At 37.8% G+C, this 22,468-nt stretch overlaps 1 protein-coding gene across 30 annotated transcripts in view; it reads right to left on the reverse strand.

Moving 5' to 3' along the window:
* Nucleotides 1-5,208: 5,208 nt before the first annotated feature.
* The window catches only part of CAMK2D (calcium/calmodulin dependent protein kinase II delta), a 161,317-nt gene continuing 144,057 nt past the window's right edge, over nucleotides 5,209-22,468 (reverse strand). For 28 of the 30 annotated variants that reach the window (XM_042796261.1, XM_042796262.1, XM_042796260.1 and 25 more), the window contains 4 exons: nucleotides 12,601-12,676; nucleotides 11,332-11,426; nucleotides 9,841-10,069; nucleotides 5,742-6,164 (listed from right to left, as the gene is read on the reverse strand). In XM_042796261.1, the coding sequence (XP_042652195.1) occupies nucleotides 6,158-6,164; nucleotides 9,841-10,069; nucleotides 11,332-11,426; nucleotides 12,601-12,676 (407 nt within the window). In that variant the 3' untranslated portion in view covers nucleotides 5,742-6,157. Of the gene's footprint in view, nucleotides 5,573-5,741; nucleotides 6,165-9,836; nucleotides 10,070-11,331; nucleotides 11,427-12,600; nucleotides 12,677-22,468 lie in introns of those variants that run through there. The other 2 variants (XM_042796263.1, XM_042796264.1) reach the window with 2 other exon arrangements.

Below are 22,468 nucleotides of genomic sequence, written 5' to 3' on the forward strand. Positions count from 1 at the left end.
TCAACTGGAAGCAAACATATGCTAAAAATGGGGCAGTAAGCACTACCACCAGCACTTGAGGTAACATCGCTATGTCTACACAATATTGACATCTGATCTTTGCAGTTGCTTCGTTCTAGGATAATCCCCCCGAATGACTTGTGCAAGGGAGGCAATAGCTCAGTGGTCCATGAACATCTTCCTTCGTGAATGTGTCAATATACCTTTTTTTTTTCTTCATTGAAACTGTTAGCACCCTTAATTCTGCGCCATCAGTCCTGGAGCTGAACTCTTGCTTCTCGTTCTGGTACTTACCCTCTCTCTCCAGGGCACAGGATGTGGTAACAATTTTATATCGTGTTTTAAGTCGGTGTCTTGCTGTAACATGACAAGAGGTATGTGCTTAGGAGTACGCTCTTCTCCACTCTTACTGAGGGTTTTACTTCTGTTTAGGTACCAATGTTTAGCAATAACTTTGCTTATAAAATGAGCTGTCAGGCACACATACATGGGCTCTTACCTCCGCTATTAGGCTGGTTGCTTGCTAGTGTGGTCCCTTGACTACATGTGTTACTTAACAATCTGTGACTGTCACCCCCTTAGTCCTCGGGGGCAGCTGTTTTCTCAGAGCTCCAACACTTGAATGCCTGAGAAGGGTGGGAAAAGGAGTGGTGAAAGAGCTGAGTGGTCTCTTCCTTCCCATTTCAGGCTTGTGTTGTTTGCCACGAACTCTCTCTCAGTGCTGTGGGCTGTTTATTCATAAACATCGCTCCCCTCTCGTCCTGTAGCAGCTTGCTAGGACACTGGGAAATACCTGACAGTGAGCAGGGAGCCCTGACACACGCTGCTGTTTCTTCTGCTCTGTCACGAGACAGCATCGTTCCACTACGGACTGAGTTCAGGGGATAGCAGAAATAATTACAAGACCTCGGCCCTTAGCTGCCATGAGGTGTGTCAGATTCCTGATAAACTCTATGTTGCAATTTAAAGGAACTTTTAATGCGATATTCTGTGGCTACACAGACTCAGCCCTTGCTATTTTAAGGGAAGCAGCCTTGTCCCAGTCACTTACCACATTAAACTATGTAATTTTGTTAACTAATTAGAGGTCATTATAATGAATTACATGGGCCAAATTTCCACTTAGTTCATAAGATGGCCCAGCCCCATCTGGCAATGTCTTTAAAGAAAGAATGCAGTATTTCTGTAAATACAGAAATACTGCTCTCCTCTCTCTTCACCTTGTAAACCCTGTTTTCTACCAGCTTGTCTTTTTTTGCATTGATTCTCCTCCCCTCACACTCTGTGATTAAATGTTCTCCTCTCCCCCAAACTTACTGTCTGCAGCGCCTTTTGCCTGGGCTCAGAGACTGGACAAAAACGTGCTGGAAGCAAGCAGCCTTGCGCTGCCGTTCTGCAGCATACCAGCACACAGAATTGCTGCGCTCTCCTCATTTTACATGCACGCTGTCTCGGGAGCAGATCCTGCAATTTGTTCTGCTTGGCCACGGGTATCTGTGCAAGAGAGGGAGAAGAGAGGAAAGGCTTCTAATCTGCTATACGTAGGAATCCTTTCATGCAAGGCGTAGATATTCCTCAGGATAGGTAAGTCTCCCCTCTCATGGGGATCAAAACCTCCCCATGCTCCTGCACAGGTATGCCAGGCCTCTACTACAGCGGCAGGAACCAGACAGTCAGCAGTAGGGCCTTGCAACACTGAACTAAATTTTAACCCATTTACCCACAGCTGCCTGTTTTACCATTATGTTGTTAGGAATAAAGAAGCTGAATCTCCGGAAGCAATTTGAAGTGACTCTCCAACTAATACAGTTAATTTTTTTACTAGTGGTCTTTTCTTAAGCTGAGTTATGTATAAAGTATGACCGTATAAATTTAAGAAGAAAAGCCCTGAGAAGAATGAAGGCATTCCGTTTTCTGCGAGCACACAGTCCAAGGAGATGATATATTACAAAGGATTAATAGCACACTGAAGAAACAGTAAAGTTTATCTTTGACACAGTGAACTCTGGATTTAACATACAACTCTAGGAGATAGATGTTTATTTTCTTAACTGTGTCCTGGGAGCCCATTTTTAGAAAATTGAATCAATCTGATTCCTCCAGTATGTGTATAGTATATATTCGAGACCCAGCAAATGGACATTCTCAGCCTCTGAAATACTCTGTGTTCCTTACTCACATTAAGTGAATGCATGAAAGCATTGGGTTCCTTTCTGATCAAAACAGCATCTTCTCGTGCACTCCTAAACAGAAAACATCATTACGAAAAGCCACCAGGAGGCAGCATATTAAAACATTTGTGGTATAAAAGGACATAGACAACAATCAAAAAAAACCCCAAACCAAAACCCTCAAACCCTTGCCCCTCTCCCAAAACTTCAACCTGACATTTAGCAAATGTATTCTCCCCACCCCTCTCCTCATCATTATGCTTTATGCACTGATCTCTCTTCTTCTCTACATACCTGAAATCAGTAGCAATTCCACTGCTGTCCAACAGCTTACTGCAGGCACACAGTTAAAATGGAAGTCAAACTGATCTCTGGAATAGCATTTAGTGGAAAAAAAATGAGTAAACAAAGTAGGTAGAAGCGATATGACAAAACACAAAACCTCTCAGCAGACTAAACAGCTTTTGCTTCCTCTGGGGTTTACCGAAACATTCCGAACCTCTGAGCTCTCCCCTAACTATTTTTCTTTTTGTTTACAAATACATAGCGAGATGCCACCCAGAAGGAAGCACTGAAATTCTCACACACCCAGGAATACGCTCCTGGCTCCTTCGGCAGGCGGTACTCCTGGATCACTGCCACACCAACGCCGCTGCCACAGGTCTGTCTGGCAACTACGCTGCCCCTGGCACAGAACCAGAGAAATGATCCAGCTCTGCATTTCGTGACCCACGAAAGCTGGAAGTTGTCTCCTCTCCTCCGCCCCCTCGGTCCTTCTTTTCTGCTGGTATAAAGGACCGTTCTCAGTTGTGGCTCAGCATAGGATAAGAGAGCCTAAAATCACTGCAGACATATATGAAAGCTTTTAAAACTGGCACGCTATTTTAAATGCTAATTATTTATGTACTTCAATGCATTTTATGGTCTGCAGTGCTTAACACACAATACCTCCTCTTACAGCATCTTGTGGTACAGGCTGAGCATATGAAACACAGTAAGGCAGCCGCTGAGATGTGCAAACTACCTAAAACATTTCTAAATATGGACCTATAAATGCAAGGTATGTGCAAAATCTATCAACAAAGTACAGCATAAACAGTGTACAATCAGGTCGTCCAGAAAGGAAGTTAAGAACTAACCAAAAGACAAATCACGAAAGCAAACACTCCAATTTTCAAACTGCAAATTCTGCTCGTAAGAAGCTGCACCCGTGTCTCTGACTTCTTAATTCAAACAAGACACTACACATTTTCCAATGCAAAAAAAAAAAAAATCACAATTAACTGGAAAATTAAAACACAAGCACAATGTCAGCAGAAATCACAAATTTATTAATCCTTAAATATATCAATCATTTACCATTATGGCAAGAAATATGTACACTGTGTCCCATGGTAAACTGCAGTGTTCCAAAATGACAGAAGAGAAGTTTATAATTCAGTTGTGGTGGAGAGAACAAATCACAATTTCCTCACATCTTGGTGTGGAAGACAAACTTGGTCTACAGTAATACGTCAACACCACATGCTATGTTAGAAGTATAAAAAAAACACCCTACACCTAATTCATTAATTTTAAATACAGTTATGCCACTTATAGCCGCTTCACAAAAAAAAAAAAACAAACAAAAAAAACAAAAAAAAAGAAATTGATGAGAAAAAAAATTAGGCCATTACTTTTTTCACAGATCCCATTGGCAGGTTAATATGGCTCAACACATTTATTGTAGATCCTTACTTTAAATATATATTGTTTAAAATCATGTAGTAATTATCAGAGAAGCTTAAATCCATCTACCATACATCCACTAGTAACAACATCAAAATGCTTAAGAACTGCTTTTGATTAGTAATCAACACAGAAAGGTGAAATGATACAAATTAGGAAGCTTTCCCGTTTTAAAAACTTCAGGCTGCTGAGCTGTAAATTTTTAACCGCTAAAAAGGACATCGATTGAGATATCATGCACTATACAGCGCTGCAGAAAACAGTTAGCCCTGTTGGTAACACAACAATTAACAAATGAAAAAAAAAAAAAAAACAAACCAACAAAAAAAAAAAAAACAAACCAAAACCAAACCAGAAATAACCAATCCCTGTATGTTTCTGTTAAAAATGGAAGGGAATAAACCTAAATGCTTGCAAGGATGTATTTTTACAGCAACATAAGGGGAGCAAAGATAGTCCCTGTTACAAAGTTCTGACCTGGCACTGGGAGCATTCCCCGCGCAGCAGTGGCTCAGGGGCCAAATCAATTGGTAATGCTGCAGATTGCTGTCCTTGATACTATACACTGCGTGAGGATTTTAAGAAATAAAGAGCAGATTGAGGGGGAAGAGAAGGGGGGAAACAAACCTGTGCTGAAGTGTTAGTCTTACTAGAAAACTGGTGTATCCACAATACATTTCCAGAGAAGCAACAGCAGCAGTATAAAGTAAGTAAATTCTTCATACTAAGCTTTTAAGGCCTAATATTTCTCAAGTATATTAACCAAGCAACTGGTCTATAGGTTAACCAAAATTTTATTATTTTTAAAGCCTCCTGAAAAAAATTACAGTACACCCTAAAAGCGATAAAAATCTACCTTTCTCTATTCTTCCGTTTTAATCCTCAAAAACTGTCCCTCAATCATCACTTAGTTCCTCACAATTTTTAATTTTGCTCCATCATCCGACAGAAATTTTCAATTAGCATTGTAAGAAAGCAAACATAAAGACAAAAGAAAAAAAGAAGCTGCTGGCTCATCAGAACATTGACAGTTAATTCTGAAGTGACCAAGCCAGCAAATGATGAGATTTTTCCAGTTTACATAGACTAATAAACTAAGAAGGCTTCAGCTGGTACAAAGCCAAGATATTATCACTTCCACATTTATCAATGATTTTGTCCATCTACATGCTGTAATAAAAACCTGTTTTACAGTAATGGAGCTGCCAGCGGAAATCCTCACCATTCCTACCAGAACCAAAGCAAAATCCTGGGGGTCAGGGGAAAAGGAGGAGTCAAAAAACAGTTCTTAAAAAAAGAGGGTAAAATGTACTTTTTTTTACTTTTTTTTTTTTCTAATAAACAGGATAGTTTTTAAAGTTGTCTGTCAAAACTTGGCATATATGGAGAAAGTGACGAATGTATTCTGTATCTACTGCTGTCCATCGAATATTTTTTTTGTCTTTTATGCCTTGTTATTCTCTATATGCATGGAACATCACCTTCATTGAAATGTTAACAGTGTACAGATGGAATATACAGCAACATGGTGCATCACAAATGTGTTACATGAAGAACCTTCACAACTTCATGCACTCAGAAACATGCATGAAGAGAACGGGATGGCCAAGATGGTAATCAACCAGGTGCGTTGGGTACAGAAAATGCAAGAGCGGCACCGCTGATATTTTTAGCTAGGAGGAAGGAGAAAAAAAAAAGAACAGATTGCCATTACTGAAGTAACATCACCACCAGTTAACAATACATGCTCAAGTGTTAACCAATACTATTAAAAAAAAAATCCTCTCAAGATAATTTAACACAATATTGTTAAGAAAACCAAGGGAAAAAAACCCCAAACGCTCAGACAAGGCATTCTTTTATTTTTCAAACCACTTTACATACATTTTCCATCTTTACAACATGCCAGAGAGGCTATTAAAATAAAAATAAGGAAACTGAGGCAGGAAGTCAAAGTGCCTTAACCGATTTCTTAAAGGAGGGAGGGCAGAATTCAGATGTGAATCTCCAGGTTTAACTTACTTCCTCAGCACATATATTACAGACACTGCCATGGACCGAGATTCTCATACAAAAATTGAACCAAGTAACAAGGAAGAATCAAATGTCATTTACATGCAAGACATGCTAGAGCCATATGCAAAGAGAAAACAAAAGAAAGGGAACGTGTAAGCAAGTAGTTAACTAACTCAGCTTAGAATATCATTTGTATTACCGTAGCATCTAGGGGCCGAAGTCATGATTGGGATCCCGCTGTGCTAGGCACTGTACAAACACAGAACAAACTCTTTACTTAACTTCTCCTGCTGTTTGATATCTAACTTATGAAAGCATAAGAAGGTGTAAGGTGCGGTGACAGAATATAGGCCTGGGAGCCTCAGGTCTGAATTCAGGTTTGGGAGTCAGTTTTAGGTTCAGTAGCCCTTTGACTGCCCGTATCATGCAGGTCCACTCTGTGTATATGCAGACACAGTTCTGCAGAAACACATTAGCACAAGTTCTCAAGAACATGGAATACAGAGAAAAACTCCTTACCATCAGTCATATCACTCAGAGAGAAACAACGGACAAGCCAGAAAACAAAGTCTGTCTTGTCTGACTCGCACCAAAAGCTACCAATAAAATCTATTTATAAACTAAATATATATTTGTGCTCATATTCTTTTCTAAATAAATTATCTGCCATAAGGAAACATTTCCATATACATAGGTATATGGAAGAACAACTCGGTTCTGTCCTTAGTTATGCACACTCCTTACTGTAGTCCTGAAAACAAATAAGCTATGGTGCTTGCAGCAACTCATTTGACATAATCTAGGACACTGCACTTGCAAAAGCAAATCACAGCTATAATTGCCTTTGCAAATTTATTAGATTTTAAATTCTTCTTCAGACATTATACGAAAGATAGTTTTTTATTAGGGAAGTGCCATTATTAAGTACTGTGTATTGGTAATGATCAAATAAATAGCTATAGACTGTATACATTTCAAATACAAGAAAAGAAAGAAAGGATAATCTAGAACAATATTTTATTTAAACTTCTTCCATAGTTTTCCAAAATGGAGTCATTGCTACACTGCTGCTCTGACTGGGAAAAGCAAAGGTGAAGTACAAGGCAGTCTAAAAGATGGTCAGGATGGGTTATATAGGCAAGTTCTAGCGTGCTGCTCCATGGGAATCTACCAGTTCAACTTGAGAAGAAAGAATATGTAAAGTAACTAAAAGAAAAGAGACAATGCTTGGGCTGAAAGGGGAACTATCAGCCTAGAGGAGACTCACAAGTCTTCGAGCACAACCAGGAGGACTGATCTCATGTAGTATACTTACACTTAGGTGGAAGGCACCATAAATACAAAAGGAAGCAAGAGTATTGTGCAAGAACCACCAAATAACCTTGAGGGCTGGGTAATCCAGAAATGTTACATGTAATAATAGGAAGTACAAAGCTGCACGCTTAGCAGAAGTTCCTATATACTCATTGGCTGGAAATGACAGTTGAGGATAAATATGTGGCTGTCTTAGATGATCTGCAGATATGACGTAGATGACAAAAGTACAAAAATCATGCCAGAAGATAGCAGGTGTGGCATTCTCAACAGGGAAAAGACAAACATTGTGAACTTAAATAAAGCCCTGACCACAGCTGTACACAGTATTTCAGAAGAACCCAAGCTAATGAAAAGACAAACCTCAAACCAAAAAAGCCTGTGAAGAGCTATTAAAGTAGCCAGGAAAAATGCGATCCTATCAAAAAAAAGCCAACCCAGTTAGCATTGTTTATTTACGCTATGAAGATAGAGGTTGTGAAGGTGGGAGGTGATCTAATCAGCCTTCATATAAAACAGCTCCTATCAGTATAGAACAACTGTGAAATAAGAATAATCAAGGATGACTTAATTAATTACTCAAGATTGATCAATTGAATACAACTAAGATTTAGACTGGAAAGTAAGGTCTAACTGTCAGACCAATGATATTTTAGAACAGTGATAGCAGCAAGTCCAAAAGAACCCTCTGAATTCAAGATAAGGGCTAGATAAGGGATTTATGGGGTACTGTTGCCAGTGCTACAACTAAGGGGCTACACATCTAGGCATACGTTGCAATCTCAGAGCGTCTCTCCTTAAGCCTTAGACATGCTCTAAGGCTTTCAGCCACTATTCCTCCTCTGTGACCTTTTCAGCTCGGATTCCCTCTTGCAATCCTGAAATATCTCTTAAGTTAAAAATATCCTGTTAATCTGTTAAAAACAAAATTCCACCCCCCTCCAAAAAAAAAAAAAAAACCCAAACCCAAACCCAACACCTTTTCAAAAAAATAGAGGAGAAAAAAAACCCAAGGGACAAGATTAAAAAATTCTCTAGTCCAATTCATGTCATTCTGCTATAAACACTCCGCAGGGTGCACGGGGACAGGTGAATCTGTTTCACCTATGCTTTCTGGCTCTACCCATACCCAGAGCAGATCCCTTGACCAAATAGTCCCCTTTATGGAAACATCAAAAATCTACATAACACTACATTTCAGGAAGATGTAACTACTCTTTTGATATTACCCGTTTAAACACTGGCGGTGCATCTGGAATGTGATAAACAAAGGATGACATGATTCCTGCTCCTATTGGTTTCACATTTTAAAATAAAATACAATAGTTATCACTGGGTAATCTAATTACTTTTTCTCCTAAATGAAAAAAAACCCAAAAACAAAACAAACCCAAACCAATAAAATTCATCCCCACTGAAGTTTAACACTTCATTCTACCACGTCCCTTGCTTTACCAAGTATTATTTCATATGGGAGAATAGTGTTTCAAGAAGCAAAACATGGAACATGAAGAAGTTCGAAGGCTGAAATCTAAGCTCTTATCATCCATGCCAGGAAATTCAGCCACTACCTACATTAAGACACCTCACACAAATGTAGTTATATCCTATACAGAGGGCTTGCACCTGAGCAAACCAAGGCGTATGCTGGTGCGGCCTGATTTGGAGACAGCCTAACCTAAGCCAGAAGTCAGTGAGGCTGGGCTCCGAGGGACACAACAGCATTAGCAAAGGCTGCAAGCTGAAGGAAAGTAAAGGACTTGTGCAGAACCTCTTGAAGAAGCTGTGACTCTTTATCTTGTTATCGCAACTGTGAGCGTGCTGTAATTTACACTGCTGGAAATCTGGCTCAAGGAACTCAGGTTTGCGCGCGCTGAGTCACGGCACGACTGACGGTATGAGAGGGCATGCAGAAATGCCTGAATGAACAGAAGAGAAAAATGGTAATGGGAGAGATCTGAGGCTCACCCACATAGATGTCATAACTATCAGACAGGGACTATTCGGCAGTTAAGCAAAGAGAGTGTGGGAAAAGAGATGAGAATGTGACGGGTACTTGTACGACTTAATTTACAAAGTAAATACATAAACTGGCTCAAAATCAACCTGTAGTGAACATAACTAGGCTTGAGTAAGTAGAGATGGCTAGAAATCACAACAAATACTCCTCAAACTTCATTTTTTCAGAACAGTGATACTTTTTTTCCTTGATATTTTCCAGTCAGCTCTCACAGCTCCATGTATCCTATTGCTTTTTTATTTTTTCAGGTTTTCCTGAAATCCCATTTCAGGATTTCTAATCCTATTTTGTGTGAGTTGTATCAAGCCTTATCTACACTAGAGCAGTTTTCTGCTCTTCAAGCTGTCAGTTCAGGGACTGAGTTGGATCAGTGGGCATCACAGTTGAAAACAACAGCAAATAAAGCATTATTTTAAGAATATTTGCACCAATACTATATGCACACTACTGAATATATTACACATTGCATAAATGACCACAAGAAATTACACTATCGAGAGGATGGTTTCATAGTTTTTAAGGCCAAAAGCAGCTATTAGACTTCTGGTCTGACCTACATAGTTTAAGCTTGTGGTCTGAATTGTTTCTTACTTGATAGGTACTGTTGGTGACCCTGAACGGTGAAAATGAACATTCTGCCATTTCCCATCACGACGGTGCCAGACCCGCGTCTCCTCTGACTGCATAGTCTTTGGCATCCCACTTCCATCCATGTACTGTGTGAGCCGTATGTATGCAATGCAAGCAGCATCGTCACCCACAAGGTGGACATGAGGATTGAGGATGATGGTGTGGATTGGCTTATTACTTTTGGATAAAGCTAGGAAACAAACACACACACAGAGGGTAAATTAGATTTTTCTCTCCGCAAGCCACAATAACTCATTGCACTCCACTTTATGAAACAAAAATCTCAAGCTTAGCAGATACAATGTAATAATTATTGTTTACTGATAGTCATGACTCACCACTAGCTCAAGTACATTGTAGAAATGAGCACACTCACAGCATAAAGCATGTTTTCACCTTTCTTCTAAGGAAACCAATCAAATGTTTAATAGTAGGTATTATTTAATCCATGTACATACGTGGATTAAATAAAGTGGGGGCCACCATCTTGAGTTTCCCAATACTTCAGTTTCACCACTGTGTTTAAAGTCTAATGACATTTGTACTTAATATTTTCCGTTAAAACAATTCAGCTTTTAACTCACTCTTGTGACATATTTTATTAAGTGCTGATATCTAAAAAAACTAAAAAGCAGTGGTAACGAAAGGAAACATTTTAATGAAAAAGAGGAAAAATGCTGTTTTGGAGAGGGAAGAGAATTTAGGAAAACAGCAATCCCATTTTATGCTCAGACATTTCTCAGAAATTACTGGATAAAGTAGTATTTTCATTTACAATATTTTATTTCCTTTTGAGTAAAGTCTGCTCTAAAATGGCTACCTACATTACATGATCCTCCAGAACTTTATTAAATCCACTCAATGGGTAATTTTTATTTCCTATAGCTGACATGATTGCAACGTGTATATATATATTACATATATATTGATGTTTTCATATATATATATATATATATATATATATAGGTACACACCCACCCACACACCCCCAATACAAAAAAGACAGCTGATCATCTCCTCAGCAGTACAGACGGAGTGACTACAGTGACTTCCCCAATACGTCACATACTCCCTGGAAGCGCTGACTGTTAGTTGCAATCACTGTAATCACACAATTTACGACCTTTCTTTTAAATATACTCACAGCATGATTTTCTCTTTTCCCCAATGGAATGAAAAATAAGTGTATGAGAATTACGTATCTATGGTTGGTTGATTTTTTTTTTTATACATCTCAACCTTCTCTTTCCAAATAACTGAAACTTCCCTCTGCTATGCGAGGTGCCCTATGATGTGTGAATGGGCGCAGCAGAAACAGACACAAAAACACATATAGCAGAACTCTGAAAAAAAGAATACTCCCCCTGGCCAAATCAATTAACTCCCAAACAAAAATGCTAATTTGACTGGAGAAACACAATCATAAGGCACAGATGAAAAATGAATGTTTACCATTTTCAAAGTAAAACCGGTGAAAGTCCATCCCCTCTACTAGATTACCCAAAGCTTCAGGTTCAAAAGATGTAAGGCCCGGATCACAGATTTTTCTGTGGAAAAGAGGAAATTCTGTAATAAACACATGCAGTCATATTAACACAACTTTGGACATACTACTTTTAAAATGTTTCCTTTATTCCTATCGGACATGTTATTTACCTGTGCCATCACACTGTAAAAGAACTTAAATGGGGAGACATAATGGAGTTCTGGTTTTACCTAAATTAGTGAATTTTGCAGCTTGCTTTAGGCGGACTAGATTTCATATAAATCATCTCTGACCAATAAGAAAACTGCCAAAGAAGGCCCCACAAGTCAATGGTATTAGAACCAGGAAATTTTAGTTGCGACTCTAAAAACTGCTTCTGTGCCATCCAGAGGATGTTTTTTTATGTCTCGCATAATTATTTAAGCAAGATTTAATCTTTTCTTTCTTTTTTTTTTTTAACTGACAAAATTTAGATGAGATTTTGGAATACATTTCCACTTGACTGTACAACAAAGGTTTTAATGTGATCATACCAAACTAAAGTTTAGTGCTGGCCAGCCTTCAACAGGATGAGCATAGTCACTGTTGAACTGTGAGGCTTGTGCTGCAACGGGATAGAATCCACCCAGAGAAACACAGGAGACCAACAGAAATGCTGAGAAGGGCTTTCCTCCATGTTTCAAGATTTTTTTTTTGAGGTAGGAAGAGAAGCAAAGCAGTGATGGAATTGTGTCTTTGCAGAGAAAAGCTGAGAAAGATAGCGGTCCACTTTCCCCCCAGCAAATTCTCACAGTGCTCAGTAGCGGCTGGTGGAACCTAAAATCTACATGGTCCTTCATGCTCTGAAGTACAAGTGGGATTCTAGCTAATATTGATCTCTACATACAATAAAAATTTTCTGCTAGAAGAGGCTTCTACTGTGTTTTCTGGGTTCTAAATCACAAACGTGACTTTACTTTTGTACCCCAAGATAGATCACTGCACATTTTCCGACAGGATTATGATCCCATCTCAGCAGAGTAGTACACTGGATTTACACCAGCAGTTCTTCCGAAACCAGCAACCAGTATAAAGCCAGGGCAAAGCAGCAGTGAACATGTCTTGTGTTTCTTGGGAGCATCTGAGAATGAACTTCAGCAATACATAAATACAAACACACACTCACATATAAGTACACATATTTACATGTACAGTGTCAAATACATCAATTCTCCTCACTAAATGAGAAAACTTACGTGTAAGCTTCAAAGTCCCCATTGTTGATAGCTTCAATCAACTGCTCAGTAACCTTGATAATCTCTTGCTTACGAGCTAGAGAGAGATACAAATACAGTTCTTAAAACGGAAGGCAATGTGGAAGGTGAGAGTTGAAAGGCTGTCAGAACAGCCGTAACAAAGGTATCCTGTCATTCCTCAGCTGGCGCAATGGCCACTTCTCATCCTGTTCTGTGACCAAAGGACATGATGTTATATTGCTGCTTTACACTGTTTTGGCTTCAATGTCCTCCTGTATTCACGAGGAAATTAAACACATGAAGATCAATCCACCTTCCTATCATGCTTCTAATCATCTTTCTTTCCCTGAAGGATCTGCTGGTTAAAAAAACAAAACCAAACCCCAACCCTTAGATTCAAATTAAAGGAAACTGATTATTATTTTGTAAGCAATGCTCTCATGTTTCATATATACATGGGGCCTTTACCTTTTAAGTGTCTAATACTGATTTTCAGGAACCTTTGTAACACTTGGTGTTCACTTTGGCCGAATGTGTACATTTAAGTCAAGAGGAATGTAGGCCCTAAGCCTATAATCAAGATTCTCTGGTGCAAAGCTCACGGATTACATATAATGCATCCACATCCACACAGGTCTAATTACAACACAGTGTCTTTCAGCTCTGACTTCTGTGATGGTGCCTATCTTTTAACTGTAAAATGCTTAAAACACCTATATTACAATAAATCTCAATTAGATCATCTGGTGATATTACAGTACATCTACTAACTAATAGTAATAAATGCTAAATAGTAATGGGAGAATAATACATTAAAAACAACAAGCAGAATATGTATTTATAGTAACACTATTCAAACTCAAGCAGTGTTTGCATATGCTTCAAAGGCAAGAGTATGTGAAATAGTTTCTCCTTCATCTATCAGTCAAGAAATAAGCTCACAGTTCAGTATTTGTTAATGTTGACAGGAGTTACACTAAATCAGTGCAGAGTAAACAAATTCCTGCACAGTGGTACAGTTATTACTAATACCAGTTACCCTGGGAGGGAAAAGTTTAAGAGACTTTATGGAGATGGAAAATCTGACTTCATTTTGAAAACTGACTTCTGCTTTTAAAAACTTGTTTTTTGAGGAACAGATGCTTATATTTTTGCACTGTACCTTTATCATTTGGTAAAGGTCAACCTTACACTGATAAAGTTCAACCAGAGTGGCACTATTCTCAAATACAGATTTTTGTGAGCTTAGTGCTAAACAGGTAAGGGAGAGACTTTTTCCTGGTACATTTGCAAGGCTTAACTTATATTCAACTCCTTACTAAAGCTCAGAAAATCAATTTGGAAGACCAAGCTTGAAATAAAAAGAAACGCAAGGAACCAGGCTGTAGCAGCTCTCTTGTGCAACCAACAGTTGTAATTTTCCCGCACACTCCTACATGTGGATTAGACTATTAACACACACACACACGCGCACACATACAAATATGCTTGGAATGTTAAAAACAAAGTATTGAGAGAGGTCACATTCTTCTTCAAAAAGAAAATGTTGGGGAGCATAGGCGGAATACAAGTCTCCAATGTTGTACTGTAAGAACTGGCATCACAGTGTTAAAGAACCTTTTAATTTCTTTTATGCTCCACCACCTCTTTTAGTAAGTGCACACCTAATATATTCAGAAAAAAAAACACCAAAAAGAAAGGAAAGTAAGGAAAGAAGTGATGGAGAAAAGAAGTCAATATAAAGGCCTAGCAAGGCTTTTTGTGAGTAGCTGTTGACTATTAGCATGATGGGAAAGAATATTTAAGGTATGAATTGCCTTATTTTTCCCTAAGACTGTGGAAAGAACAAAGAATTTTAATGAAGAGATGTTTTGACTGCAGATCAGCAATGGCTCCACTGTCATATGGTTAAAATAAACAACATAGACCAAATTGTGGACACTGTATAGGGTTGTCAGCATAAGCCAAGTGGTAGGATGGTTGAGTAGGAGATAATGGTGCAGTGTTAGAAAAGGCTGGCAAAAAGAAATCCAGAATATGTAGGCTTCATGCAGTGAGGAAATCACAAGTTTGGCATGCAACATCTCATACACATGTAACTAAACTAAAGATTTGATTAAATAATCCAGTAACACATTCTAATCAGACTAGGAAATCACAGACTATTAAATCAGACAGTGGAAAATGAGGTAAAAATCTCTGATGAGCTGCTATATAATCACGAGATCACGTTAGTAGATAACAATGTGAGAAATGAAAACATCTATAAAGGTCCTGTAGTTTCCACACACAAGAGACATAAACCCACGCGGACACGTAACTTTACTTTTACTTGGCTAGAGACAATTGGCAATACTCCCTTTTCCACTAACATCAGTCATTTCTTTTCAAAGCTTTACCATCAGAAACCCACAGTTAACTTACATGTTATACATACTCTGACAGGGAACAGCAAACAACAGTGAATATCTGAATATATTCTATTACACAACATTTTGTGATCCAAGCCCAGAGACTTGCTAAGGTGTTTTGGTTTGTTTTAAATGAACGGTGCGCAACAGCTCAAGTTAGGTGGATGGTAACCTGACTCACTGGCATCTGTTGGTGTCCTTCAACAGTATGAGTTAAAGGAATGTGAATGACAGAAGTTTCTCTCTGCAAGTCTCTGCAAGATTTTGAGATTTGATTTCAATCTGAATGAGAACGGAAATTTTTGCTAACGCACATTTTAAAAATTGTTTTGGGTCAATCAAAATGTTCTACTTCAATCATACCTTTGATCTTGTACTACATTACAAGATACAATTCAAGATCAACACCAGAAGGCAGAAATTGAACCGTATTGCCAAATTGCTCTTTTTCCTGTTTTTTCTTCCAAAATGGAATTGCAGTGGGACACACGTTTTCATGAAGCTTTCTGACAGGAGCCACCTAATATTACAGAATATGGTTCCAGCAAAATTCCTCTGGGCAATACGAATATCTAGTAGAGCTGTGTCTGCTGAGCTGTTCATGGAATACAAAACACATCCACCAGGAAGCTCTACAGGCCAGCAAAGTAAGTAGATTAAGGAAGTATCACTGGCTCTGATCAGTCACCATCCAACTCCAGCACTAGCATCAGTTCTTTTGGTACTTGTGGAAAGACTTTGCAGTTCATGATGCAGACCATCACGAACAGAAAGATGTTGCCAAATCATCTGCTTTCCAACTCATTTCTTATTTTTTCCTACAAAATTACAAGCACCATGTGAAACTGTATATGAAGGCAACTATACTACTCTTCCCTTTCAGCAACACACAAATAATTTCATGCATATTAGCAAATTAGATTTCTTAGTGATCTGATATGCAATCTCATCAGCAGAAAGTGACAAAGAGCCAAAGACAGAGGTGGAGCACAATTTAGAAGCTGGAGTTCCAGAAAATATTTATCCTGTGTGCAACCCCGCTTCCTTGTTCTCAGCCCTTACTCATTTGAGGGCAAGAGTGAATACTACAAGAAAAAGATGGTCAAGAACAAGGCAGTATGAAATATTTTGTAACATTAGATATGAAAGAATAATTAAAAATCTCAGTAGCCACTATCATTTTACATAAACCTCCTACTGATTGTTTTGGAGGATCTTTTTTATTTTAGCACTTTATACTTTCTGTGTAGGTATGCATGTGGGTGCAGGGAGGCAGAGTACAAATATAGACCACAAGTATTTCAGCCTATAAATACATTGTCTAGGAAGCAGAGGTTTAGCCTGGGAGGGAGGAAGAGAAAGGAGACAGAGAAGAACTGGAATACAAGCAGCAGAAAGCTGGAAGGAGACTGGAAAGCAGCGAGAATGAAAATGCAGCCAGGACTTGGTGGCTGTGTGAATCAAGTCAAATATTTGCACTTCTTCTTAGCACAAAGGAAGAAATGGGGAGGGCACTGAAGGTAAACTAAAGTGAACTGGATACTGGTAGGAATGAGGTCCTGCTATTGCAGACAACATCTGACAGAAATAATTGGCACTTATTAACATGGTAAGAAAATCACCAAGTTTTCATGATAAATTTGATGGAGTCCACATAACGTGCTCCTCCAAACCTCCAATTCCTTTTTCCATCTAAATATACATTGTAAACTACACAAGGACAGCAAGAAAACACACGAGGCATTCGGGAAGAGGCATCTAGCCAGCTCCCATCTGCCAGAAAACTGTCATTTATTATCACTATATTAATTTGATTTTTTTTTTTTTTTTAAACCAATAGTAAACTTAGCTTGTATTCAATTCTAGGAGAATTATGCTGTTTGACAAACAATGGCAATTTTATGCTATTATACTTTTTATTTGACGTGCACAAAGAACTTCCTAAACAGTGTCCTTCATCTTTGGTTAAAGCTGTCCAGAGATCTGTAGGCTCTCTCACAGTGTGATGAAATGATTGGGCTGAACTGTAATGCACAATTTCATTGGCATCGTGGCCTACGTGTATTACGGCTGTCTTGCTCTCTCCTTTTAAAATATCATCACATGTTCAGAGTGCAAGGACTGTGTCTAGTCTTATGGCATGTAAGAGTTTGTCTGATAAATGACAAAAATACTCCAAGATACAGGAGGAAAACTCAAAAATTGTATTGAGATTCTCATAAAACTGGTTCAGCTACTTTTTCTAAGGAGTATGGTAAGAGCCAATTGAAAAAATTATAGCTTGACCCATCTCTACTCTCTTAGAATAGGGCAACGGCTTTCTATGGCATAAAATGATATAATCTCTGTAAGCAAAAGATTTCTTAGCAAAAATACATCTGGTTTTTAAAACAACTAAGGTGTGAGGGAGGAACATCATTAAAAGAAGTCAAAGGTACTGAGCTATTTTCTTTAAAAAACTAATAATGAAAAAGACTCCAGATAGTGTACCAGAAAGCTACCGTAATATGGCAAACTTGTGTGGGAAAGATGGTAGCTTTTACATTCTGTGCTCAGAACACAGGTGAAGTAAACATACTAAGAAAGAAACCATGGACCTAACTCTCCAAATATAACCTTTACCCCTGTAAGGCCAGTGACTTAAGGTAGTAAGATATTAGCAGTTCAAAAAAATACAACTCCCACTTTGGCAAGAGGCTAGGTATATGACTAATAGAAAGTCAGTTCAAGCAAAAATATTATGAAGAGGAGCTATTAAAAGACCAAATAATAAGAGAAGAAAAGAACGAAACAGAACATTTTCTAACACTGGCTAAAATTAATTCTGCGGTACTGCTGTAGTACTTTTGTTAACTTTAAATGAATGATTAACCGCTAGCTATATTTCAGCACCTTTTTTCCCCACTCAACTACAGGGTGGGCGATAATCTTTCATAATTAAAGAACACAAAATAAGTAAGTAAGAACACCATTTACTCAGAAAGCATCCAACACTATAAATGCCTTAAACTTACAAGGTGCAGTCTCACAGCACCTTGCATTAAGTACCACAGGGGGAAAAAAAAAAAAAGTACAAAACATCACCAAAACCTCTTTTTCTAGGAGGGAACTATGGGGCATTTCTTCCCTTCTGGTAACCCCAAGCAACATTTTTAAACTCAATCTACACGAATCACACAGGAATGATGGATATTTTGGTATTTTAATTGCAGAGAGAAGGTACAGAATAAAAATGAGCTGTAGATATGTGAAAATTAAGTATTCAGAAATACACGACCAGAAACTTTGTTTTGTGAAACACAAAAAAGAATCTTTGGTAACTGACTGACCACCTTATTAGTCATGAATTTTTTCAAAACTGACACCTGTATTTTTGTTCTGAAAATAAACGATTTAGAACACCTTATGATTCTTTCAGATACTGGGGTATTTTTATACTGTTATCAGTTCTCTAGATGATTAACAATGTAGTTACCGTACTGGAATACTTATTGTTACCCCCACTGATCTTACAGAAGTAGGAATACACTTCTTTTATTGTTCTTTGACATTTTTCTTTTAACACAAAGTTACCCTAGGAACAGTCATCATGGTAGCAAAATATAAAACCAGTATTTTTGGTCTTTCAGAAGACAGCTTATCAAATAAGCACAGTGCAGACAGCACTTGCAACAGGGCCTGTGAAATCCACAGCAAAACCAAATCACCTTCACCTTTCAGACAGTACCCAAATCAGGGAACTGCATACCCCTTACTACTTTTTTGCTTTGAAACAGTGAAGAAATCCCTGCTAAGCAGTAAAGCACCTTTCCAGAAGAATGAGGTAGCTTCTTCACAGATTAGCCCATGAACTTGAAGACGATTAAAATGATTCTGCTTCTTACTTGCTCACATGTTGTTTCTCAAGAAAAAAACCCTTAAAATTTTTCAACCCAGTACTCTTAACTACGTATCTTGGTACACATCAGGCTGGGTTAATCTCACAACATTTTGGATGTGTGTAAGTAGAGGCAAGTAAGTTTGTTCTCTCAACTCCCCTCCCTTATAGTCAATGGAGAGAAATCAGCACTTTCAGGGCACGATTCATCATATCCCAAAATAGATATTTAAGACAAGTGTGACTCATCTGACCTATTTGCATTGACGAAAGGGAGTCTAGACAACTAGCTCAAATATAGGTATCTACATTGTGGAGGATGTTTAAATCTGGGGAGACAAATCCTACCCATTGTTCTAGCATTTTAAAACAGTACAGTCCTTATCAAGGTGACATTGGTCTCCTAAAATTGAATGGCACAGTATGGGGGAACCTAGCTTCATTTCTAAACTGAACATCATCCCGATAAACAGCAATTAGATGGAAAGCATACAGCCACTAATGTTATTTCTATACTCTGAAAATAACCAAAGTTTGAAAAGAAAGAGGAAGAGACTATGTGGATGTACCAGATGTCATTCAACTTTACAGCATGGACTGCTGCCCCAGAAGCAGAGGAATACAACAAATGTCACAAAATGTTTTTCAAAAACATTCTCTTCACACCAATATTTGAAAATCCTCTGCTGATAATTCCTCTTACAATTTATTCCACAAATATATCAATAAAGTAATTTCTGTGAAGAAAATAAAAGAAGGCGCTGAATGAATAAATGACTGATTGAATCTTAGATCTACATAAAAAATACCTACACCCTCACATGACAAGGCATGCCTCAGTGGCCTTCTCATTCAGGAAGTTTATAAAAATGTAGTGTACGTAAGATCAGAGCTTATCTCTCATCCCACTGCTTAACCTTAAACTTTGATATGAACTAAGACATCTGAGTTGTCATCTTACATGTAACTTCTCTTTCCTAGCGCCTGCTGATTCCAAAGATTCACTCGGATTCATCAAATTTTGATATGGATGGATGGTTTGGAGAACTTTTTTTTAGGCTATTGACTGTCTTTCACCTTTCTGAAAACCTGTAAGCCTACTACTTGCCTCATGAAAAAAGTTAAATTCATTAGATATGTAGGCAAATATCTGAAAAATTATCCCAGCACTTTTCCACCCTATACTGACAAAAAAAGTCAAGCAAAATGAATGCATCTCCTATTTAAACCTTTATCACAATGTGATGTTAAGCAACTTATCCTATGTCCCACATAGTTTCTTTGTATTTATATGAAATGAATTATTTTGAAAGATGATCTCTCCTTGGAGCTACCACACAATTATAGTAATATTTATATTGTATAGCAAATGTTTATTTTTTAATGAAAAATCACCTACAGTCTCAGAACAAAGCTGTATCACGGTCACTGCACTTACAAGATACTGCACTATGGTTTCCCAACATGTTACATTAATCATGGAATCTGGTGGCTGTCTAAAGAAATTACGTTTAAAGTCTTGATAACTGAGACATTAACAAGCTTTGCTGCTCTGCACATTTTTATTTAATCTGTGCTCCTACCTTATCACTCTACCAATTCAGAGAAATCTTGTTTTCCACTACTCTTTTACAATGGAAAATCAATAATAACCCTCAATTCTATATTTCCTTCCATTTAAATAAGCTTTTAAAACCAGTGAGATATGTTGAGATAATAATAATAATCCCCAAACAATAATTCTAAGAAATATGGTATTTGCCTATTTTATTCATACAAAAACTGTGTTACCTTTAAAAAATATATTCCTCGATACCTCAAGCACCCAGGGCTGAAATGGAGATGTTTTAGTCTCCAGGACTTACTTTAACTATATGATAATCCTTCCTCAACACGCCACGTTTGCATCATCTTTTTCCCATGTCTGTATCAGCAGATTATGTGTGACACCTATCAAGTTTACCAGCTAAGAAACCAATATTTATCTGGTTTATAAATATAATGTATACTGATAATTATAAAAATTGCTACTTAACAACAAACAGTGAATTCAGTTTCATAATACACAGCGCTAATACTGTAGATTGTTTTGGTTCCAACCTTCTTACCACTGTGCTGTCACAACATAGCTGTCAGGTACAGGTATTCATCCAACTCATCTTTGGAGCCCTTCTCATTTCCCAGACACTTCTGACATAAAGAAACTTCACGTGCCCCTGATCACCACCTCCCATCTTAAATTTTGTAGTCTGACTCCACTGTATATTTTTTTTTCTTCTAAATTCTCAAATTTGCTATTCGAAAATACTGACTTGAATTCTCCTGTGAGGTAAGTTAAAAATCATATTCACTTGAGCCTGTGTCTTTGTTTTAGGCAAGCCCAGTAATTCGCATACAGTTTACCAAAAAAGTCTCAGCAGTATTAACTTTCACTGACTTTTTAACATTCCTCACTGCTACTGAAAAGTATTAATTATTCTAGTTGTTTGTGGCAGTTATCTTTTCTCTGGTGAATGCAAGTCTGCCAAATGTACACAACCCCAATAGCCTTTATATAGTAATATTGCAGAGACCTCTATAATCTGTATCACTATTCTGAAACAAATCCTTAGAGCTATCCCAACAAAACTCCCCTTCAAAATGATGGTAGGACAAACCCATCTTCCGCCAGCCACACCAGCAGTTTTTACCCTCATAGACTATTAAATTCCTAATGTCTTCTCTCAGCACTTAAGCTCTTTTTACTTGTAATTGAACTATTTCTGTTCTTGGTAGACAGTAACTACTCTCAGTTTTCTGAATATTCTCAGGCCACGAGACTGCTGATTCCTATTAAAGGTACAACTACAGAAAACACAGCATATCATGGCCACTTCTAAAATCATATTACACCAGAGTCACACATTTTTAAAACTAAGTTGAGGACAGGTGAGGTTGCAGAGACTTTATAGTTGCTTTAGTCACTAAACTTAGTTATTTAATGAAATTAAACATTCCCGTAATTGGGATGAAGTTATTTTGAAGCATCAGAATAAAAAAATACCAGCAATCTGGTGCATATTCAAATACTAGGTTAACTTCTGCTGTGTTGGCAAATTTTAAATTTCTGATCTGTAAATCATTTAAACAAACTACCATGTATCCAAGCAGCTTTACCAGAACAGTTTCACTTAATACTTTTCCTGCCTCATAGCAGATGGTTGTTTAATTCAATTGTTGTTGCATTCCTTAAACTAAATTCTACCTGCACGTTTTTATGGGATTTTGAGAAGTTTATTTTGTGGAGCAAAGTGGCAAAGAAGTATGCTTCTTTCTGAAGTCACAGTATGAACAGAATAAATATGAAATCATTCTCTTCCTTAAAATGTCACTGTATATACATACTATGCCATTTCTGCACCACACTCTTTCAGGGAAACTAAAATAATCTAATTTTTTTCAAGGATAGTGGTATTACCTGAGGTGCCTCTGGTTCCTAAATTTGGTAACAAAATTAGTAATGAACCTCTACATTTAAACATAAACAGTGGTCTTAGCACTAATAACTACCCAGTGAAGCTGGAAATGTGAAACTGTTATC

This window comes from Tyto alba, unplaced genomic scaffold (genome assembly GCF_018691265.1).
Source record: "Tyto alba isolate M040663 unplaced genomic scaffold, T.alba_DEE_v4.0 Super-Scaffold_23, whole genome shotgun sequence".
Taxonomy (NCBI): Eukaryota; Metazoa; Chordata; class Aves; order Strigiformes; family Tytonidae; genus Tyto; species Tyto alba.